This window comes from Pseudomassariella vexata (assembly GCF_002105095.1).
Source record: "Pseudomassariella vexata strain CBS 129021 chromosome Unknown BCR38scaffold_9, whole genome shotgun sequence".
Classification (NCBI taxonomy): domain Eukaryota; kingdom Fungi; phylum Ascomycota; class Sordariomycetes; order Amphisphaeriales; family Pseudomassariaceae; genus Pseudomassariella; species Pseudomassariella vexata.
In genome coordinates this window covers 2,105,680-2,124,219 of record NW_024467964.1, presented here as the reverse complement: position 1 = coordinate 2,124,219, position 18,540 = coordinate 2,105,680, and the positions used below count along the sequence as shown (strand labels likewise).

Sequence of the window (18,540 nt, the reverse complement as noted above, 5' to 3'; positions counted from 1 at the left end):
AATAGTTAATCATTAACCGAAAACTTCATCAACTTTCACCTCCGATATTCCAAACCCTCCTTTGTTCAGCTCTAACATGACACAGATGGCACCCACTTATGTCATGCGGAAGGAATGTCACATCCTGTTGGCCCACGAGCAAGGCTGTGTTCGATAGCGAGCGGGTTTTTGATAATTGGCACAACCCACAACCAGAATCTTCATTTCGCGCAATCAGAGGCGACAATAGGAAGGAAGCCAGTTCAGGAATACACGCTGCGCCGTCCAAAATTGGCTTTGGGGCTGAGAAAAGAATTTCAGACAAGCTTGGCAAGACTTCAAGCGAGATTCAGATGCTCGGTGCGAAATACGGGTTCGATGACTTGGGATGAAAATAACTCACAACGAGGCTGCCTGCAGGCATGAGCTCGCCCTCATGGTTCGGCGCCCGGGAAGTCGATCTCGGAAGTCTGGGCGGATCTGAGTTTTGAACAAACTAGCAAGTACTGAGGGAAGTAGACGTGGACAGCGGCGCTTCGGTAACCTTAAAGATATTGCATTACCTGATGAGCTTGATGTGTCTAGAACTCTATGTGATGCGAAGGCTCAACCACACAGCGTTCAAATTCCCCTTGGTGGGTGACCACACTTTGAAAACTCTACTCCATCTCGATATCAGAGATGACAGTTTGTGGTGATTCACCTGATCTCAAAAGAGTTTCCTCAACACCTGTCGACCGGCATCTGCAGACCACCACCGTTGCCTCCCTCCCTCGACAATTCCAATGCCTCAGCCTCCCAACCTCACGATCCCCAGTAGGCTCTCCATTCTACATGCCAAACATGAATCATACTCTCATCATTCGCCTCCGGCTTCCCATTTCAAATCTCAGTACCAGTCTTAGGTCGTACCGCAGCAGTAACTTTGATGCAAAGGATCTCGGCACAGCGAGGCTTAGCACCCCCTCCCACAACTCCGCTACCAAGCCCTGCAGCACATCCCCCGTCTTCCTGAAGTCCGGGAAAGTATTGAACTCTAGCAACCAAGCTGTCCTAGCAATATCAAACTGAAAAGTAAGCCCGAAGCTGTTGATGTTTCGTAAGGGTTGGAAATGCATGATTACACCTAGGTTCGGAGACATGTCCGGTGATGTCGTAGATCTGGTCGAAGATGCCTTTCGGCACTGCGGATGGAGTATAAGGAGCGGAAAGGGCCAGGTCCCATCCTCGTCTTTTGATCTCGATCCAACACTAGCTTTCCGCTACAGATTGTGAGCTGCGCCTCGAAATCATCGCCTCATTCTTTCCACGGCCCGAGTCTGTACTTAGCCCAGACGGCCAGCAAGTCGCTGTAGTTGTAGAACCCAAATTTCCGAACCAGACGATGCACGTGCTGATATTAACGTCGATCATTGTAAGCGAGAAGTGGCGGTTGAATAAAATTCTCCTAGCCATGAAGTGACGAAAGTTGGGCCTCCTGATGCGGTCGTGGCCGTCATCGGAATCAGTCGAACCTTTGCCTTGTTTGGTCACCGGAATCCATCGTCTTCAATGTTTGACAAGTCGTCGTCCCACTCGGTGAAGATGCTTTGTGGCGCCTCCATGGTGCTGAAGCTGTAAATCCGTATACGATAGCCCTATCCACTTATCCCGGAGATGAGACCGTATACATGCGCTTTTCGGCCTTGACCTGTTGGCAATCTGTTGATGACAATACCAGTCTCGCCGTCGGCTTCCCCTAACTCATCAGGAATTTTACACAAACAAAAGACGGGGTCTTGCTGTCGCGATAATGGTTGGACGACGAACGAACGAGAGAGGCCTCGAATGAATATAGCACTCCTAATAAGCACACGAAAAACTTAGAGATCGGGGTATGCTGGATGCTCAATCTGGACGGCCACGAGAGCCACCATTTGACCGAATTCGAGCTCTATTGTAAGGTGACATTAATGAACACCTTCTGTATGCCTGCACATTCGTCTCACAAGCTTTATCCCTTGATGTTGTTGTTCCGGCCCTCTGGAACAAGTGTACCGTCGGCAAGTTGAGGATAGAATCCGTAAACATCTTACGCATATTGAAAAGGTCGACTTCCTCCCAGCGTTTTACGAGGCGTTGAAAAGACCAGCAATGTAGGAGAATATTCGAGAAGGCCTCCGCGGGGCTGAAATTATTCCTATCAAGAAAGTATTATCTCCCCGCTGGATAACAGACTTCATACGCCGACATCCTCCGATACGAGTCGAGACCTAGCTGCCCTGCCCTGCCCCCTGGGTTTCACATAATGCAAGTACTTGTGAAATCGATGTAGATGTGTCTAATGAAGAGGATTTAGAGTGGTTTTTATTCATTATACGTTGCTGTTGAACAGTTACCAAATAAGCGCTATGATGAATAAACAGTGTACCTATTACAGTAAGCCGACTATTGTGATATGGAAATATACCATTATTATAGATCACGATCCCGAGTTGATACGTGACCCTATAGGGGGTTACCCTATAGCTATAGATTAGAGCTATCAAAGAGCTCTGCCAGGCCAGAATAGCTGACCTGGACATCCTTTCCCAATACAACAATTCACACCCCATATGCACTCGCATCACGAGTCCTAACGCGACGGCTTCAGTAGCTGATTCTATGTATAGGCTCTCGGTGAGTGTACCGACATTTGATCTGGCTGACTGCTATATACAGTACTATGTGGCTCTATCATCCCCAAGCACTATGGCACTTATGGTGTTACACGCAAAGGTGGTCAAAGATTTGTGAGGTTGTAAAAGCATGACATTCTATCTAGTCCTATGGAGCACGAAGGTTGGACTTAGTCCCGAAGGGCTAAGTCACGTGGTAACCTTGGTGGTCTTGGCAAAGCCCACCAAGGTTGCCTAACATATGGGGTTATACGGGTTATATTCGTTAGTGTAATTATCGTAAACTAAAGCTACAGGATTAGAGAAGATATCTTAATATAGATCGGTTAACTGAATTTTAGCTAGAAATCATAATTAATATAGCGGAAGCTCGCTCGATACGTTATTGCTTAGGAAGCAATAATTATTATTATTATTATTATTATTATTATTATTATTATTATTATTATTATTATTCGGACTTGGGTCGGTGACGAGTCGCGGGTTCGAATCCCGCAGCTGACACACAAGGGGGTTTAGTCAACCCTTACGGCGCGCTGCCCACCTTGTTGACTTCGCCTACCTAGCGATAATAGGGAGATTGGTGCAGTTTAGGATTACGAGCATCCTAGCCAGTCGACCGTCAAGCACTACGTCGGCGGAATATAACTCGACAGCCGGTCCAGAATTCGAATCGTTAATCCGACCCCTTATCGGACCTCGCCTTTCCGATAACGCTCGTCGGCGAACCCGTCCCCTCACGATAGAAGGCGCGCAGCACGCCCTCTCGCCGCGATTCTTGCGAGCGTCTGACCACGTTACGGTCTATCCACTTGAGCGTATGGTTGAGATGTATACGCTCGACGAGAACCCCAATTAGCAGATACTACGACTTGTCGCGACAAAAAAAATAGTCGAGCATCTTCTGCACATCAGCAGCATCCCACCCCTGAGGACGAATTTAAGTGCCACATTACCACACTTATCGGTAGTTCAGGCAGGGGTTGTAGCACAGACTTAGGGAGGGACAGGAGGTTTAGTAGTCATTTGGCTACAAGTTTACCTGTATAACCGCCCGACGCGGCTTAAGGGCCCGCTATATCATCTATAGCCCCTTAAGGGAGTACTTGTAGAGGTACCGAGGGTTAACACCTACGGCGTATTTAATATTTTTTTTTATTATTCGGCAACAGGAGAACCAGTAGTTAGTGGGACTATTGTAAGATGGCTGCTAGGGACGGGTCGGACAGCTTCAAGGCCCAGATAGCATCGATCTTCTCAGGGGGGACTTTGTTGGTAGGTTGAGAACCAACGTAGTATGGTAGTGAACGCAACGCAGTCGCCAATAGGGCGAACCGACGACGCAGCGTATGTATTTAGTCCAGCCATTAGGGCACGGTTTGACATACGGGAGTACTAGTAGAGGTACCGGGGGCTTCGAGCCTACGGCGTATTTAATAATAATAATTATTATTATTATTATTATTGGCTAAGTCCAACCTTCGTGCTCCATAGGACTAGATAGAATGTCATGCTTTTACAACCTCACAAATCTTTGACCACCTTTGCGTGTAACAATGGCGTACTAGCAATTGTTGAAATCTGTTGGGTACTGTATTTGCTGTTACTAGTATCCTGGCCCTATTGTAGCTACTCTCGGCCCCGAAACGCGGGGGAAGAAAGCTATAATATTTCCTTACTTATTTATAGGATTAGCAATAACGTGATCCACAAGTTGGTGACTGACCCAAGTCAGTGACTCCCTTTCAACCATCAATTCAATATTAATCAAGATAACTTCACCACAACACATCAGATCAATTCAACTAAGCAGAATCTTATTCATTAGATGTTTCTAATTCTACTTGACAAGTCCGCGCATTATGCCCAGTCCCCCCGCAGACACCACAACGTCTTGCACTAGTTGCGATCCTTTTCCTTGGACCATTACTTTTGTCTTCCTCACCCTCTACTGCCTCGATATCACCCTTGGCTTCCCGTAGCTCTTGTGAATCAGCTACAGTAATTGTACCTCCATGCTGTATTTGCTTATTTTTGGTTCTGCGACGTTTGCTTAACAGGTGGTTGGTCTCATGGAGCTCCTTGTTCTCTTGTCGCAGAAGGGCAACCTCATGCATTATTAGGTGAGTAGCCTTTGCAATTGAGTCTACAGAGCTCAAAATATGGGTTGGGGAGCTATTTTAATGCCTCTGGACACTAGTCTTAATAAGAGTTGATTGATAAGTAGCCTCCAGGGTGGTAGTTGGAGTCTTGGAAGTCCAAGTAGCAGCCGGCAATTGAGGGTCGGGCGACGGTGTACGGGCTTTTAGAGCAACATCTAACGAGGAAATGACCCTTTCTGGATCCAATGGGACAAGTCCAGCCGCTTCGAAGCCAGACCGAATATTAGATTCGGTCATTGCCTTGTTAGATGCCTCTAGAAACCCAGATAGGAAATCCTCCTTCGCAACGTGGGTTTGGTGCTTTCGCATTCGCTCCTCAATATAGCCACTATATGCGCGTTTTAACACACTAAAAGGTACTATATCGAGAGGCTGGAGCCGATGTGATGAATGGGCAGGCATACAAAGAGGAACAATTCCCAGTTTTTTGCAGGATTCCTCGAAATCCATTGAGTGATGGCTTTCGTGGCCGTCGAGAATCAAAAGACGTTTCGTACCCTTTGTACGGCTCCGGGTATGTAGATCAAAATGATTTACCCACTCTACACCCAATTCATTGGTTGTCCAGCTATTACTGGACAGAGAAACCTTCCAGTCGCGTGGTAAGGCAGCGTCGCGGTACCAGGAGGCAAGGTGGATTTTCCCCGCGAAGATGATAAATGGAGGTACTGCCCAGCCTTGAGAATTGATGGCTTGGATAACGGTAACCCATTCCCTATCACCATGCTGGGCTTGTCTAGGCCTGCCCTTTCGTTTGGCACTTGTAACGACCATTCCAGTCATGATCATGCCTATTAAAAACCCTGTCTCGTCAAAGTTATATATATCTTCCCGCGTGATCCCGTATTTCGCTATTGTGTCGGCAACAAGCTTAAACCACGCGCGATATGCGATGGGATCTTCGTTAAATGCCCTCTGGTAGTCAATTCGACGATTTAAACGCGTTCGGAGGAGTGGTTGTCGGTTAACGAAATTTGAAACCCAATTCTTGCCCACGGGTGGCGCGTCGCGTGCGCGTCGGAGTATATTGGCCATATCGGTCACGTTTTGAAGGTGGGGAGGAAATGCTCGCGAATCTAGCTCAAGTATACGTCGAACAATCGTCTCTTCTTCCATCGTGGTCAAATTCCGCTTTGTAGCGTTGGCAATGTGCTGTGGTTGAATTCCGTTGTATCTTCTTTGATGGTACTGGCGGCAGCTTTGTAGATCAATTCGAGCTGGTTCCAGCTTAATTCTGGGTTTCGACGTTTAGCCTGGATAGCCAACTGAATATTGGCTTCGTTTGAGATACGTGGCATTTTGAATCGTGGAAAGTTGTATAAGTCAAGTTGGAGGTTGAAATGTCGCGAAAACTGAGTCACTGACTTGGGTGGGTCACTGACTTGTGGATCGCGTTAGCTTTGATTGGATAATCCTCTCAAATGCACTATTCTGATGATTAGAATCTCATATTTCATGATTAAAAGTTAGATAAATACGTAGTAGAGATATTCCCACTATGCAGCAACGCCGGAGATGGAATCCGAATTATATTTACCGAACCATTTCGAGGCGTCGTTTTATGTCCACTGGAACTTCCATACCCTTGTGCTCACGCTGGTCGCGAAGATCTCCTCACTATGTTGGATCAACCAAGCACCCCAGCATTACAGCAAGCAATCTGAATCATTAAATTATGCTTGGAATCAATCGTATTTACCGAATCATCTCACGGACATTTCATGCAACTTCAATGTCCTTGTGCTCAGCACACCACAGATCAGCTGAAGATCTTCTCACCATACTTGGCTGTAGGATCCATGAAGCAAGCCCAGGCAGTGCGGCACAGCCAATCAATGCTGGAGATGGAATCCCATTGCGGCAAAACCTAGTGCACGGGTTGGCCAGCGCGGGGGCCAAAACATAGAACGGCTGATGAGATGGCGCTCGTGCTTTCCGTTCAGGTGATGTACCTACTCTCACAATGATCACAACGAAACAAGTAGATCGCACGGGGTTTAATGGATACAAGCCTTAAGGCAATGTCATTTCTTGCCCGAAATCTTGATTGCTATCTTAAAGCCTAATATTCAGGTTCCTGATATTACCAGAAGAATTGGACCTAGAGGAAATTATCAATATGTTGGACCCAGCATAGCAGGCGGGGGCAGTAGGCCAAACCTGACTGTTGGAAATAGAAGTGAAAACCCTTGCACCCACCTGACAGCTTGCCATCAATCTTCCCAGATTCAGCATGTTGGCTACATAATTCTCTACTGATCCCACATATTCCTACTCGGTAGTCTTCCAGCTCATCTCGGCAACCTACTTAGTCGGCTCTACTGACGTCATCCTGAACAACATTATCCTCGTGAAGGCACCGGAGTACATAGGAAGTGCGGACGGACACGTCGTGCTTGGCGTGGATGCCGCAGACCTTCAGTCCGCGTATATGGGCGATATGCTCTGCGACGCGGGTAAGGCATACCTGAACGGCCTGCGTGGCAGCTGGACCATGGCCATCGCGTTGTTCGGCGTTCGTTTCTGTGCGCACTAGCATCCTCCTGGGGCGCCAAGCTGGCCGACAAGAAGGATGGGAAAGAGGGAGGTGGTACGGCTATAGCGATGGCCACGTTAAAAACAATAAGAACTACTCGGCACTATCTTAAGATATTTCTTTACTATTCTAACAAGTACGCGTATTATAAACGGGCTCTCCGTACGTCCTATAGCGTCGCTAGCACGTCCTAGGCCTCCTCGCACGACTACTTTTCCAGCGCGATTTATCCTATAACTGACCGTTAAACTACTCCTAAGGCTGTAAGCCTTCTCTAGCTTATATACGAAATAATCCTCTATTCTGGAAACTGAGGCAGCATGGGCAGTGTGTACGTGATACCGTGCCGGTTAAGGCACTGAGGTCCAATTGACTAGAAGCGTTACCTACTTGTGAGCTAAGAAGTACTTCACTGAATATTCTAATTGAATGTCACTTTCTTCCTAGTTATCTACTATAGTAAAAGGTGGAAAATAAGGGACGAAACCTAGGTTATACGGCAATGCGGGAAATTGTTTAGTTGGACCGTGGGGTCCGTTATACCTTAGTAATAGACTAGATTGATATTTGAATTAATCATTGAGGTAAAGATTATCTATACTCTACTTTACTAGCTTCTTTTTCGGCGTGGTTTCGGCCCACAGAATACAATCGCGAAGTACGGTATCGCGGAGGAGGATAGCTGGAACTTTGATAAGGCGGGCTTTATGATGGGCGTAATCTCTGTAATAGGGATAGTAGTCACAAGTGCCAAAAGACGTGGAGGACCTAAAATGGCACAGCAAGGCAATCGGGAGTGGGTTACGGCGATCCGAGCGTCAACTCCCAGGGGTGAGCGATCCCATCGTTCATTATTCCTCTCCGAACTAGCCCATAATCCAAACGTCTAAACGAGAGCATCATCCCAAAACTCGGCATAACCCAGCTCGAGACCTTGCTCCGCTTGACGTCGTCCTTGAGCACCGTTTCAGACCGCTTAGCTGCCCGGTTCTTCACCTTGGCACTCAGGTAGTGTTTCCGGATCAACGCTTTGCGGAGCATGTAGCTGTTGGCGAAATAGGTTTACGGATGCCCTTTCACTAAGTCCTAGTCGATGACTTTAAGGTCGCTTCCTCCGACTTTGTCTTTTTAACCTCTGGCGAGTCTTCTGCGTCTCTACGGAGAGTTGGAAAGATGCGGGACATTTATAACATAGAGGAGGTGATGGAAGGACGACGATTCTGGGACGGATGCACACTCAAGTCCGTGGAGAACATTCGACACCCCAAAAACGGGGTTCTGACATGGATTGTCTAGGTCTATAAATCTAGATGCCGTGTTTTTCTCTAAATGACCTAAGCCCCGGCGTCCGCCTCTGGTATCATCATGATAGCGTCGGTAGCCAAAATCGGTTGACGACTCAAAGTCAAATGCAATAATAGCACTCACAGTTTTAACTCCTCGCCATGCAATTGCGTTGCAGTATGCCAGAAATTCGCTTTCAGCGGGGTGACGCTGTCGTTGATAGTTAGTCACTGATGCTGGAGATGACTGAAAAGGAGTAGAACCAACCTGGTGAAGCCCTCCTTAACCGCCCAGCCGTCGTTCCCTGGCGGAGCATCTTCCACACTCTTATACACATCCGTAAATCTGGGAGCCCATTTGAAATGCCGATGCGTGAACCGACTCCCATTCTGAACCACCTTCTCCCCGTTCCCCTGGACCTCAGACTCTCCCTCCCCCTCCCGTATCCTACTCTCCTCTTCATCCTCCCCAGCAACACTCCCTTCCACCTCCTCAAAACACGAGCCGCCCTCGCTCCAGTAATTCTGCAACATCCCCGCCCACACTGTCTTCTTCCTGTCCACGCCCTCAATCAGCGGTACGTTGACACTATACAAATCTACGCTCCTGTCGGTCGGCCATTGTGCGTACAGCTTCTCAATCACCTTCACACTATGCCGACTCGCCCCCTCGATGATCTCGGCGTCGTGGTTTCGGCTGAAGAAAGCATAGCTCAGCGCGATGGCTTTCCGCCTACAAACCGCCGCCTCGAGGGCCCCACCTAGCGTCCCGCTCGACAGCGCAAAGACGGCCGTCGTGTTGCGTCCGTAGTTGGGGCCTGAGACCACAAGGTCGATGGGCCCCCGGTCCTCGAAGAAGTGCGAGAGCCCGATCTGCGCCGCGCTGGCTGGCGTGCCGTCGACGAGGATCCATTCCTCCACGGGCCCGTCGTCGGAGCGGGCTGGTCGGGCGTGTGTGCTGCCTTGCGGAGAGGGGGCCGTCGGTGAGGGGTCGAAGGTGGCGGATGGACGGTAGTAAGAAGGCTTGACCGTTTCGCCGATCATGTGAGCTTTGCCGATCCAGGACCGTTGCATGTGCGGGAGGCAGACGGAGACGGTGTGGCCCGCGGATTGGAGGGCGCGAACCAGGCTGTGAACGTACGGAGAGGACGTGGGCGAGGGAGGCCCATCGTCGTTGGTTACGAGGATATGCATCTTGGCGGGATGGTTTTGTGTAGGTATACTTTTGGTAGAGGATTGGGTCGTGAGGGGAGGCGTTGTGTAGTTGTTAAGCGTACACCCGGAATGAAAGTTTGGTCTATTGTGTCAAAGTACTTTGAGAGACGGACAGGACGTCGAGTATTTTCATGCGTTGGGCGCCGAAAGGTGACCGATGAGAAGTGGAGCCGCCTTGTGGGATTGATGTTGCAATGGTGGGGGTGGGGCATCTGGAATATAGCTTGCAGGCACGTCATCCGATCGGCCACTTGCGGAATAAGGTACCTCAACCTGGTTCAGATGGGCAGCATGGCAGTATACTTGACGACATCACTCGAGGTAGCCGTCAAAAAGAAATTGAGAAGGTTCATGAACAACCAACATGTCAATATCACGACAATACCGGGTTCGATGTACGTCAACGCAATGTTTCAACCACAAGAATCCAGGTTGCTATCCAAAGCTGTCTCCGTTCATCGATCAAACTGCCAAACTGTACTGGGCCTTTTCGTCCTAGAAAGACGAAACGTGTTGGGATAGACTTATTTTCTTATTGTCGGCTGGTGTAGTTGGTCACTTCGCTGGTAGATAAGTCCCGATTTCAGCCTCGCCCACTTGGGTCGGTGACGAGTCGCGGGTTCGAATCCTGCAGCTGACACACAAGGGGGTTTAGTCAACCCTTATGGCGCGCTGCCCACCTTGTTGACTTCGCCTACCTAGCGATAATAGGGAGATTGGTGCAGTTTAGGATTACGAGCATCCTAGCCAGTCGACCGTCAAGCACTACGTCGGCGGAATATAACTCGACAGCCGGTCCAGAATTCGAATCGTTAATCCGGCCCCTTATCGGACCTCGCCTATCCGATAACGCTCGTCGGCGAACCCGTCCCCTCACGATAGAAGGCGCGCAGCACGCCCTCTCGCCGCGATTCTTGCGAGCGTCTAGACCACGTTACGGTCTATCCACTTGAGCGTATGGTTGAGATGTATACGCTCGACGAGAACCCCAATTAGCAGATACTACGACTTGTCGCGACAAAAAAAAATAGTCGAGCATCTTCTGCACATCAGCAGCATCCCACCCCTGAGGACGAATTTAAGTGCCACATTACCACACTTATCGGTAGTTCAGGCAGGGGTTGTAGCACAGACTTAGGGAGGGACAGGAGGTTTAGTAGTCGTTTGGCTACAAGTTTACCTGTATAACCGCCCGACGCGGCTTAAGGGCCCGCTATATCATCTATAGCCCCTTAAGGGAGTACTTGTAGAGGTACCGAGGGTTAACACCTACGGCGTATTTAATATTATTTTATTTTCTTATTCCAGACAATGGGCTGCAGCCGTCATCTTGCACATACCTTGTGTCGATCGCACCGGACTGTCTTGGGGGTAACTCATCACCCCCATGTCAAGTTCATCAGTATCGAAAGATTATTGAATGAATAGGAAGGACTGGTTTATAGTCTCAATTGTGGTAATAATACTTGGATTCTCACTTCCCTTGGACAGATGGACAGAGGAACGTTACAGTATCCCACATCCCGGCTGATCACAGGTCTTGAGACATTGATTTGATCGTCACCAAACTTGGGCTCTGAGAACAGATTTGTCATTTCAACGTTCACCAAAAGCAGGAAAATTGACCATCCATAGAGAACACTACGATCCCAAATTTGACCATTTTCGCACGCAAGTCACTTCACAGCTAATTTATCACTCAACTAAATATACTGACTAGTATAATTTACAGGCATACCCTGGCGGGAAAATGGACAACAGAACACAGTTAGGTCAGTGTTCTTCCGAGGGCTACAGTCTATCGTGGGACGGTTGCTTTGCAGGCAGTGGGAAAGAAAGATCCCTTGGAGACCTGACCAGAGGAGCTACTACTAAAAACAAACCGCCATCTCCCATTTTCTACTCTGTTATGCCTCGGGTAATGCTCCGAGCGTTGAGGCGTATTTCCTTCGACACGGAATTCCAACATTTCGAGCAGCAAAGAAACCATTTACGAGTACATCATCCATCATACACAAAATACCGATCATATCTCAGAGACTTGTCCAGTTCGCCAGAACAACTTGGCTCAGACACGCAACAATTAGTGGCCTTGCTACGCCAAGTTTCATTCTGTGAAAATGGCTATTATTACTGGGGAGCACACCAGGAGGATCTGCGAGAGTTGAGCTGGCAGGTCTGTTCCTACGTATGTCGAAGCTTGCATGCTGCCATCCTGTTCCCCTTCGGCCAAGACTTGGCGATTATGGCAACTGTAACTGCAGTATAGGGGCTACAGGATCTGTGCGTGTGTGCTCTCACAGGAAATACACCAGGCAGTCTCTCCGGAGGCACAGGGACACTCAATACACCGAACGTTGTATTGAATGCACCTCCGAGAGGTTGTTCGCTGGAGTTCACTGGGGCTCATTTTCACAACCATCCATGCCTCCAGTCAGAGTGATATCGACGACAGCTGGGGTCCATGAAACACGGAGCATGAAGAAGGGTTCGAAATAAGTCTTGATGGGGTGAGAAAGTGGTGCAAAACCGAGAAACAGCAATGCCTTTGCCCCCATATGAGACTGGGAGACGATAAATCAATATCCTATACCATGCCTGCCGTCCGCAGATTGGCAGCCCAACGAGTGAAGGCCTGGGGATGGCGTCTGCGAATGACTGAGGACGGACGGACATTTGTTTCGTTGCTGCCTTTGCCAATGCTAAGCCGTCTTGAAATATGTAATTAATCCCGAATGGACTTCGCCAAAGGTTAAGCTCGTCATGGTTCTACCATTCCAACCCTCAAGCCCGTATACTTATGGGGTAGAAAAGGCGCGGACAATCGTTTCGTGTCTTGTTGTATCAACACACGATATGCTACAATGACTAATAGACGGTTTGTCCTCTTTAGGATTCTCACCATGATAGGCCACATTAAGAAACAAGCTTATCTTTTGAAACTGCCCACCAGTTGATGTGGCAATCAAAAATGAACCTATTTATCTCACGTAGATATCTCATTGACAAATAAATTCAACTAAAACCGAATAATGACAAGAAACTCCACTATTGAGGGACCTCAGAGCTACATTCTTGGTTTGTCTTTACTTAACCCTCACCTCGTGATTATCAGCACTCTTAATAAGCCTGGGATGATCCAATGGGAATTTGGAGTTCATTTAAAGGTTGGCTAAAGTTATCTGCGATAGCTGAGTCGGGCTTTAACAGAAACCTGTGCACCTGTGGCCGTCAAAGTAGTAGGCAAGCCTACTTCAAACCAAGAATGACAAGAGAGTTTTTATTACATGCAGGCTTCTTCATAAATGCATGTTTTCATAAAGATAGGACTGCTCATAGGTGCCTTATGTGTACCCCCCAAACCACAATGGGTAACTAGAAAGTGGAATAGTCAATGGGGTTTCACGTTATCATGAATGCATTCTTGCAAATTTATACTGGGATAACAACTTAACATCCACAGATAATTCCTAATTACTCTGTGGGACGATTGCCTTATCAGAAGGACTGTCTTCCGGCATCACTATAGATTGGCCGCTGACAAACTTCCTGACGGGTGCACCAGAAATATATGCTATCTATCCGAGAAGTCGAAATCGAAGGACTCTGACCATGCGGATCTATGAATACGAGGCTCTGGTGGTGACCTTGATAGCGTGATTATGAGTTGTCTCAGGCTGTTAGGAGCTTAGGTGTTGCGTCTTGTAGGCATCTTTTCAACTTGGTTCCATCATTGGCTAACGTCCAAATTCGTCACCACAAATAGACCCGTCGTTGTTGTGTCCTAGCTGGGTTCGAGTGTGGGAGTGCACAGTTACGACATTTAGGTGCATGGGCCAATCCATCTAGAAGCACCGAATCATGTCTCCATCAGCTTGAAGACTTGCTAACCTCAACTTGACAGTGCTTCCACGCCACTTAACGTACGTCTACCTGGAGCAAATTTAGTGAGGAAGATGGAAATAATTGCATGCCACGAGATACTTCGATACTGCCTCCGGGGGCCTACCCGCCTCAAAGCTCTAATGATTCTCGACAATCCGGGCAACTCAGGACTAGCTCCACGGACCTCAATCAGGGAATGTCTTCATTCAACGTTACCGCCCAGACAGCACCAAATGCCGCAGTGAGGAACATGGAGCAAACCGAAAACACCCTGCCGAAATCCCCGCTTTCCCTCGCAAATATCAACGAAACAACCACAAAAATGTTGAGCGGCACGCGCATCAGACTGTAAACCTTGGCTCGGATCCCATCTTCAATCATTCGACCTTTCAGATATCCGATGCAAGGGAAGTAAAGCCCCACGCAAGCCTCGAACAGGCAGAAAAACCAAAAGGTGGACTGTTCCGTCTTGGGACTGGAGAGCTTGACGAAGACGAAGTTGGCTACAACCAGAAGAAGAACTAAGAGCCGCGAATACCTCATCAGTCGCCTCTGCATGACGAGGTTGAAGGCGAGCGAGGCCGCCATGACAGAAGCCATGAAACTGGCGAAAATGAAGCCATAGGGCAGCTCTCCGGCTGACTGTTGAACCGACTTCAGGGCCGGGACCCAGAAAAATACAAATAGATACATCGACCCTTCAAACATCGTCATTGCCAGAGCGAGGGCCATGATCACAGGGCGTTTGATGATGGACCACATACTCGTCGTCTCGTTGTTTTTCTTTCCTTTAGTAGCTGCACTACCATAGTTCTCAGCCTGCATTATTGTTAGTTTCGACCCAACCTGAGGCGGGTGGCTGTCGTACCCATCTTGATTTTATTGTCGGCGTCGCCAACCACAAGAGAATAGCGCTGACGAGAAACGGCGCTTTTTTCGTGCCAGTCATCCAAACAACAACATCACTCATGACACCACTAGCAATTGCCGTGACACTGTTGATCGTGCTCATGGTCCCATACGTCTGAGAAAGGTCACACCCCTTCTCAACCAATCTCCGCTCCCGAAAATTGGAGACTAGCCAACTATCAAACACGCTGAAGAGAATGCTAGTGCTGATGCCGCCGAGTACACGTCCGGCGAATAACAGCGGCACCATCGGGACCATGGTCAACAAGCAGGACGCCGAGTTCAGGAGACAGAAGGCGAGGCATGTCTTTTTCCGGCCATATTTATCGGCCAACGACCCGACGAAGTAAGCACTCAGGCCGCCTGACAAGAATCCCGTCGTGAAGAGAGCGAACACAACGCTCGATGAGACCCCATGCTCGTCTTTGTAGAGCGAGTACAAATAAGGCCCCTGATTCACATTAACATGACTGTAACCTTTCGAGAGGCGAACTCGATTACCTGAAGCCAGTCCGCACCCATCACAAGTGCATAAACATAATAGTAGTCTGCTTGAGGATTCTTGAATGTCTTTGGTTTTGCCCGCTTCGGTGAACCTGATTCTGGCTTCGATTTTTCCATTCGAGTTGGCTGGCACGCAAGAAGCAATGCGCATAGTGCTCCGAGAGCTGCGAAATTTGTCTGATATGGGTCCATTATGATGCTATCTCGAACGACGAGGATGCAAATCCCGAGCCTGAAGAGGAGGAGTGAGGCAACTGAGGTTCATCTCAAATGCATATTCCAAGTCCAATTGAGGGACTGGCCCCAACTTTTGTTCCAGGACACAGGATGCGAGAACGCAGGCTGAATGGAATTGAACACCTTTCGTCTACAATTACCCGGTTCTAAGGGGTCGAGCGTAATGTACTGCGACGATACACGTTCCATATTGTAGAAGCGCTTTGAGCAATCTAAGAGCAATGATCGCGACGAGAACCGGCAGTCGCAATGGATTTACGGGGAAGTCAATTGAGCAGGCTAGGATACGCTGGGATGGTATCACCATGATGCAGCGCAAGCGTCGAAATCTGGAAAGTCAATGGAATCTGAACAAGTCCTATGTCTATCTCACACCCCCGCAAATAAGGGGTTGTGGGCGGGCCCCGACGGCTACCACTGTCACAGGCCGCGATAGGGCGATAGTTTTCAGCTGATTCAGCGCTGCATCTACCCCACTTTCGGGATATGATTTCCACGTGCAGGCCCCCAAGCTTCGAACATTGAACCTCATTGAACCTTCCCTTGCGCTTCTTTTGCGCTGCCATTGGAAACCTAGCCAATTACGGCTCTGAGAAAGTCGGTCACCGCTACTCCACGAAAAAGACTCCGTGTCTTCCCCGGAACGAAAACACATGAAGCTGGAAGGAACAAAGTCAGATAGGCTCGTTTGTCACATTTATGGGGCCACCGGATCGTATCAATTCTTCGTCCTTTCCTCAACCTTGCCAATCCCATCCTGCAGGCAGAAACTCCAGTCAAGCCTGTGGGATACCTGTGACGATCCTGTTCGTTGTTCATGTGCATGTCGTAGGGAAATTGTCATTCTACTCTTATGCGTCTACGGAGATACAACGTCACTGGCCGACCGTTTCAGTGGTTCGCAGGCCCCTGAACATTGAACACCATACCGCATCCGACTGCTTCACTCAGGCTCTGCAACCCTCCCGAAACGTTCGACAACCCGACCTCGGGACTTCCAATCTCAAAGGCGACATTTTGGTTCTATGATTTGGTCTGGCCGAAGCCACCCCGCGGAAGACAAGTTTGCTTTGGGGCGACCACCCGTGCCCGTGGCAGCAATAAGCAACCATGGCCAAGGACAGAGACAACGAGTCGGGGCTGCCAAACCAATCAAAGCGCCCGCCGCTGAACCACCATGTCTCCCATGACAGTGACTCGCAGGTGAGCGATCATACGTCTACGTCGCAACCGCTACAACGGCCCAAGTACCACAAGCACGTCGTGAGCAGCGGCCGTTTACATACACGCGTCCCGTCGTCCAAGGCTTTACCCAAGAACCACGCGACTTCAACTACGAAATTCAATCAAACTCGACGACACGTATCCCCCTCGCCCGAACGCCCAGAACGACCCCCCATGCTGCTCGCTGCTCATCGCCGAACTACGTCCGACGTGAGGCTGTCGCGCGACAACTCGGCCACAAACCTGAAGAAAAACTCATCGCACACGAGTCTCAAGCGCAACCGTTCGCACGTGGAAGTGGGCAAACGAGCCAAGTCTGGCACGAACATCAAACGGACCTCATCCCAAAAGGAAATCAGCAAGCTCAAGGGTGGTGCTAAGAGCCAAGTGCATTTTGATTTAGGCAACGACGGCCAGGAGGACGACGAAGGCGAGTGGGTGGACGCCAGTGGTTCAGCCTCACCTTACCTTTCGCGACGCGGCTCGGTCGCTGGCAGTGTACCTTCCTCGGGGAAGGTGCCAGCAAGCCTGGAGGTGAGCCCGCAACGTCATACACCTCCGACCGTACCTAATGAGGAGTGCGAAACTCCCGAGCGCGATACCGCCCATCGTAAGATATCGTTGACATCGAGACTACTGCAAAGAACGCCGTCTCACGGCGCGCCGCCACAAATGTCCATTGAAACGGTGCGAGTACATCCTCATTCACCCTCCCCAGACTCTGGTTTGAGCCGAGCGTCTTCTACACTCTATGGGACTCCGAAGACGACTCGGGCTGGAACCGGTCTTACTGGCACAACCCTCGTGGGCTCCAAGGATGAACTCACGTCGCGATTTGTCGATGGACCGAGTTCTGTGGCAAACCCTGATGCTGGCTCCTTTTACTCACGTACAAGAGCCACCGCCCGGCAAAATGACCGCGACCGCGTCAGACGTCCACGATCGCTGGCCGACCTTCAGCAAGAGCACCGAGACTCTGCGACCGACGAGCCAGAAGAGGAGAATGGCAGCGCCCTAGCCCCGCGAACCAGAAGATCTGGTTACAGGGCTCCACCGGCAGAGACATCACGCACGCAGCAGAAGTTGAACCTCCAACGTGCAAGCTCTAGCATGGAACCTACGCAAGGCAGCGGCAGTGTGGGGGCGGTCGGGGCGAGTCCACTGGTCGGCGGCGGCGTTTACGACACAAGAGATCCTCGTATCGGCAAGATGCTCGACCGCACAGGGTCGGAGTATCTTGTGGTACGCAGATATCAGAACCCCATTGCGAGATCAATAGCACGTCTCCATCAGCTTCCTAACGCCGATAAGCGACAACTCATACCCAAGCAGAACGGCCACCGAAGCAATGGGTCAACACACAACAAGAAAACATCGAATGACTCTCGGGGCTACGGCTTGAATGAAAGCCTGGTGCCGTCCCAAAGATCGCGCCCACCCACGCCCCGACGAACAGAATCGGTTCGAACGAATGGCGCAAATTCGAGTTTCGAGGCTGAAGAGGACAGGATACAAGATCGTCTTAGTGGATCGGGCTTTGTGGACGGAGACGATAACACCGTCGCTGCGCTCCTGAGAAACCTGTGGGATAAGAACCTGGATTTGTCTGCAAGTCAGGACTAGACGGACCGAGACTGCGAAATGGATCCAGTTGACTCTGGTTGAGCCCTTTAGAGGCATGGTTATTATAGCATTTGCATTACAGCGATAGGGCGGCGTTGCCTGTAAGCCTAGACTACAAGGTCGATGTTTACAAGGTGGGTATGGTTGTTGGGACCGGTAAAAACACCACTTCGGGCTTGAGAAGCAATGCTCATAATTATAACGTTCGTATTATAGCAGAAAGGCGGCAAACAATCTTAATCAACGGATGATGCTTGAACAACTCTTCCAACGATGGCACATGTATCAATAACATAACTTCGAGATAATGATATATGAGACAACGC

The 18,540-nt window shown here is 49.4% G+C and overlaps 4 protein-coding genes across 4 annotated transcripts; 2 read left to right on the top strand and 2 right to left on the bottom strand.

The window, feature by feature from the left end:
* Positions 1–5,254: 5,254 nt before the first annotated feature.
* Positions 5,255–7,334, top strand: BCR38DRAFT_486901 (uncharacterized protein; the record flags this gene model as incomplete). The annotated part of the gene is made up of 2 exons (XM_040864088.1): positions 5,255–5,312; positions 7,081–7,334. The coding sequence occupies 2 exons, from the start codon at positions 5,255–5,257 to the stop codon at positions 7,332–7,334; spliced, it is 312 nt and encodes a 103-aa protein (XP_040714475.1).
* Positions 7,335–8,579: 1,245 nt separating this feature from the next.
* On the bottom strand, positions 8,580–10,017 carry BCR38DRAFT_395739 (survival protein sure-like phosphatase/nucleotidase). The gene is made up of 2 exons (XM_040857638.1): positions 8,886–10,017; positions 8,580–8,828 (listed from the first exon to the last, which is right to left on the bottom strand). Exons 1-2 carry the CDS (start codon positions 9,809–9,811, stop codon positions 8,759–8,761), a joined length of 996 nt encoding a protein of 331 aa, XP_040714474.1. The 5' UTR covers positions 9,812–10,017; the 3' UTR covers positions 8,580–8,758.
* Positions 10,018–13,906: 3,889 nt separating this feature from the next.
* Positions 13,907–15,322, bottom strand: BCR38DRAFT_486899 (uncharacterized protein; the record flags this gene model as incomplete). The annotated part of the gene is made up of 3 exons (XM_040864087.1): positions 13,907–14,536; positions 14,586–15,077; positions 15,128–15,322. The coding sequence occupies 3 exons, from the start codon at positions 15,320–15,322 to the stop codon at positions 13,907–13,909; spliced, it is 1,317 nt and encodes a 438-aa protein (XP_040714473.1).
* A 1,272-nt stretch (positions 15,323–16,594) lies between these two features.
* Positions 16,595–18,214, top strand: BCR38DRAFT_313113 (uncharacterized protein; the record flags this gene model as incomplete). The annotated part of the gene is made up of 1 exon (XM_040854671.1): positions 16,595–18,214. A coding segment is annotated over one exon (1,620 nt), but the record flags the coding sequence as incomplete, so codon positions are not given.
* Between the last annotated feature and the right edge of the window lie 326 nt (positions 18,215–18,540).

Coding starts and splice junctions, on each gene's coding strand:
- BCR38DRAFT_395739 (XM_040857638.1), bottom strand. CDS start 9,811: ATGCATATCCTCGTAACCAACGACGATGGGCCTCCCTCGCCCACGTCC. Junction 8,829..8,885: donor GTTAAGGAGGGCTTCACCAG/GTTGGTTCTACT, acceptor TATCAACGACAG/CGTCACCCCGCTGAAAGCGA.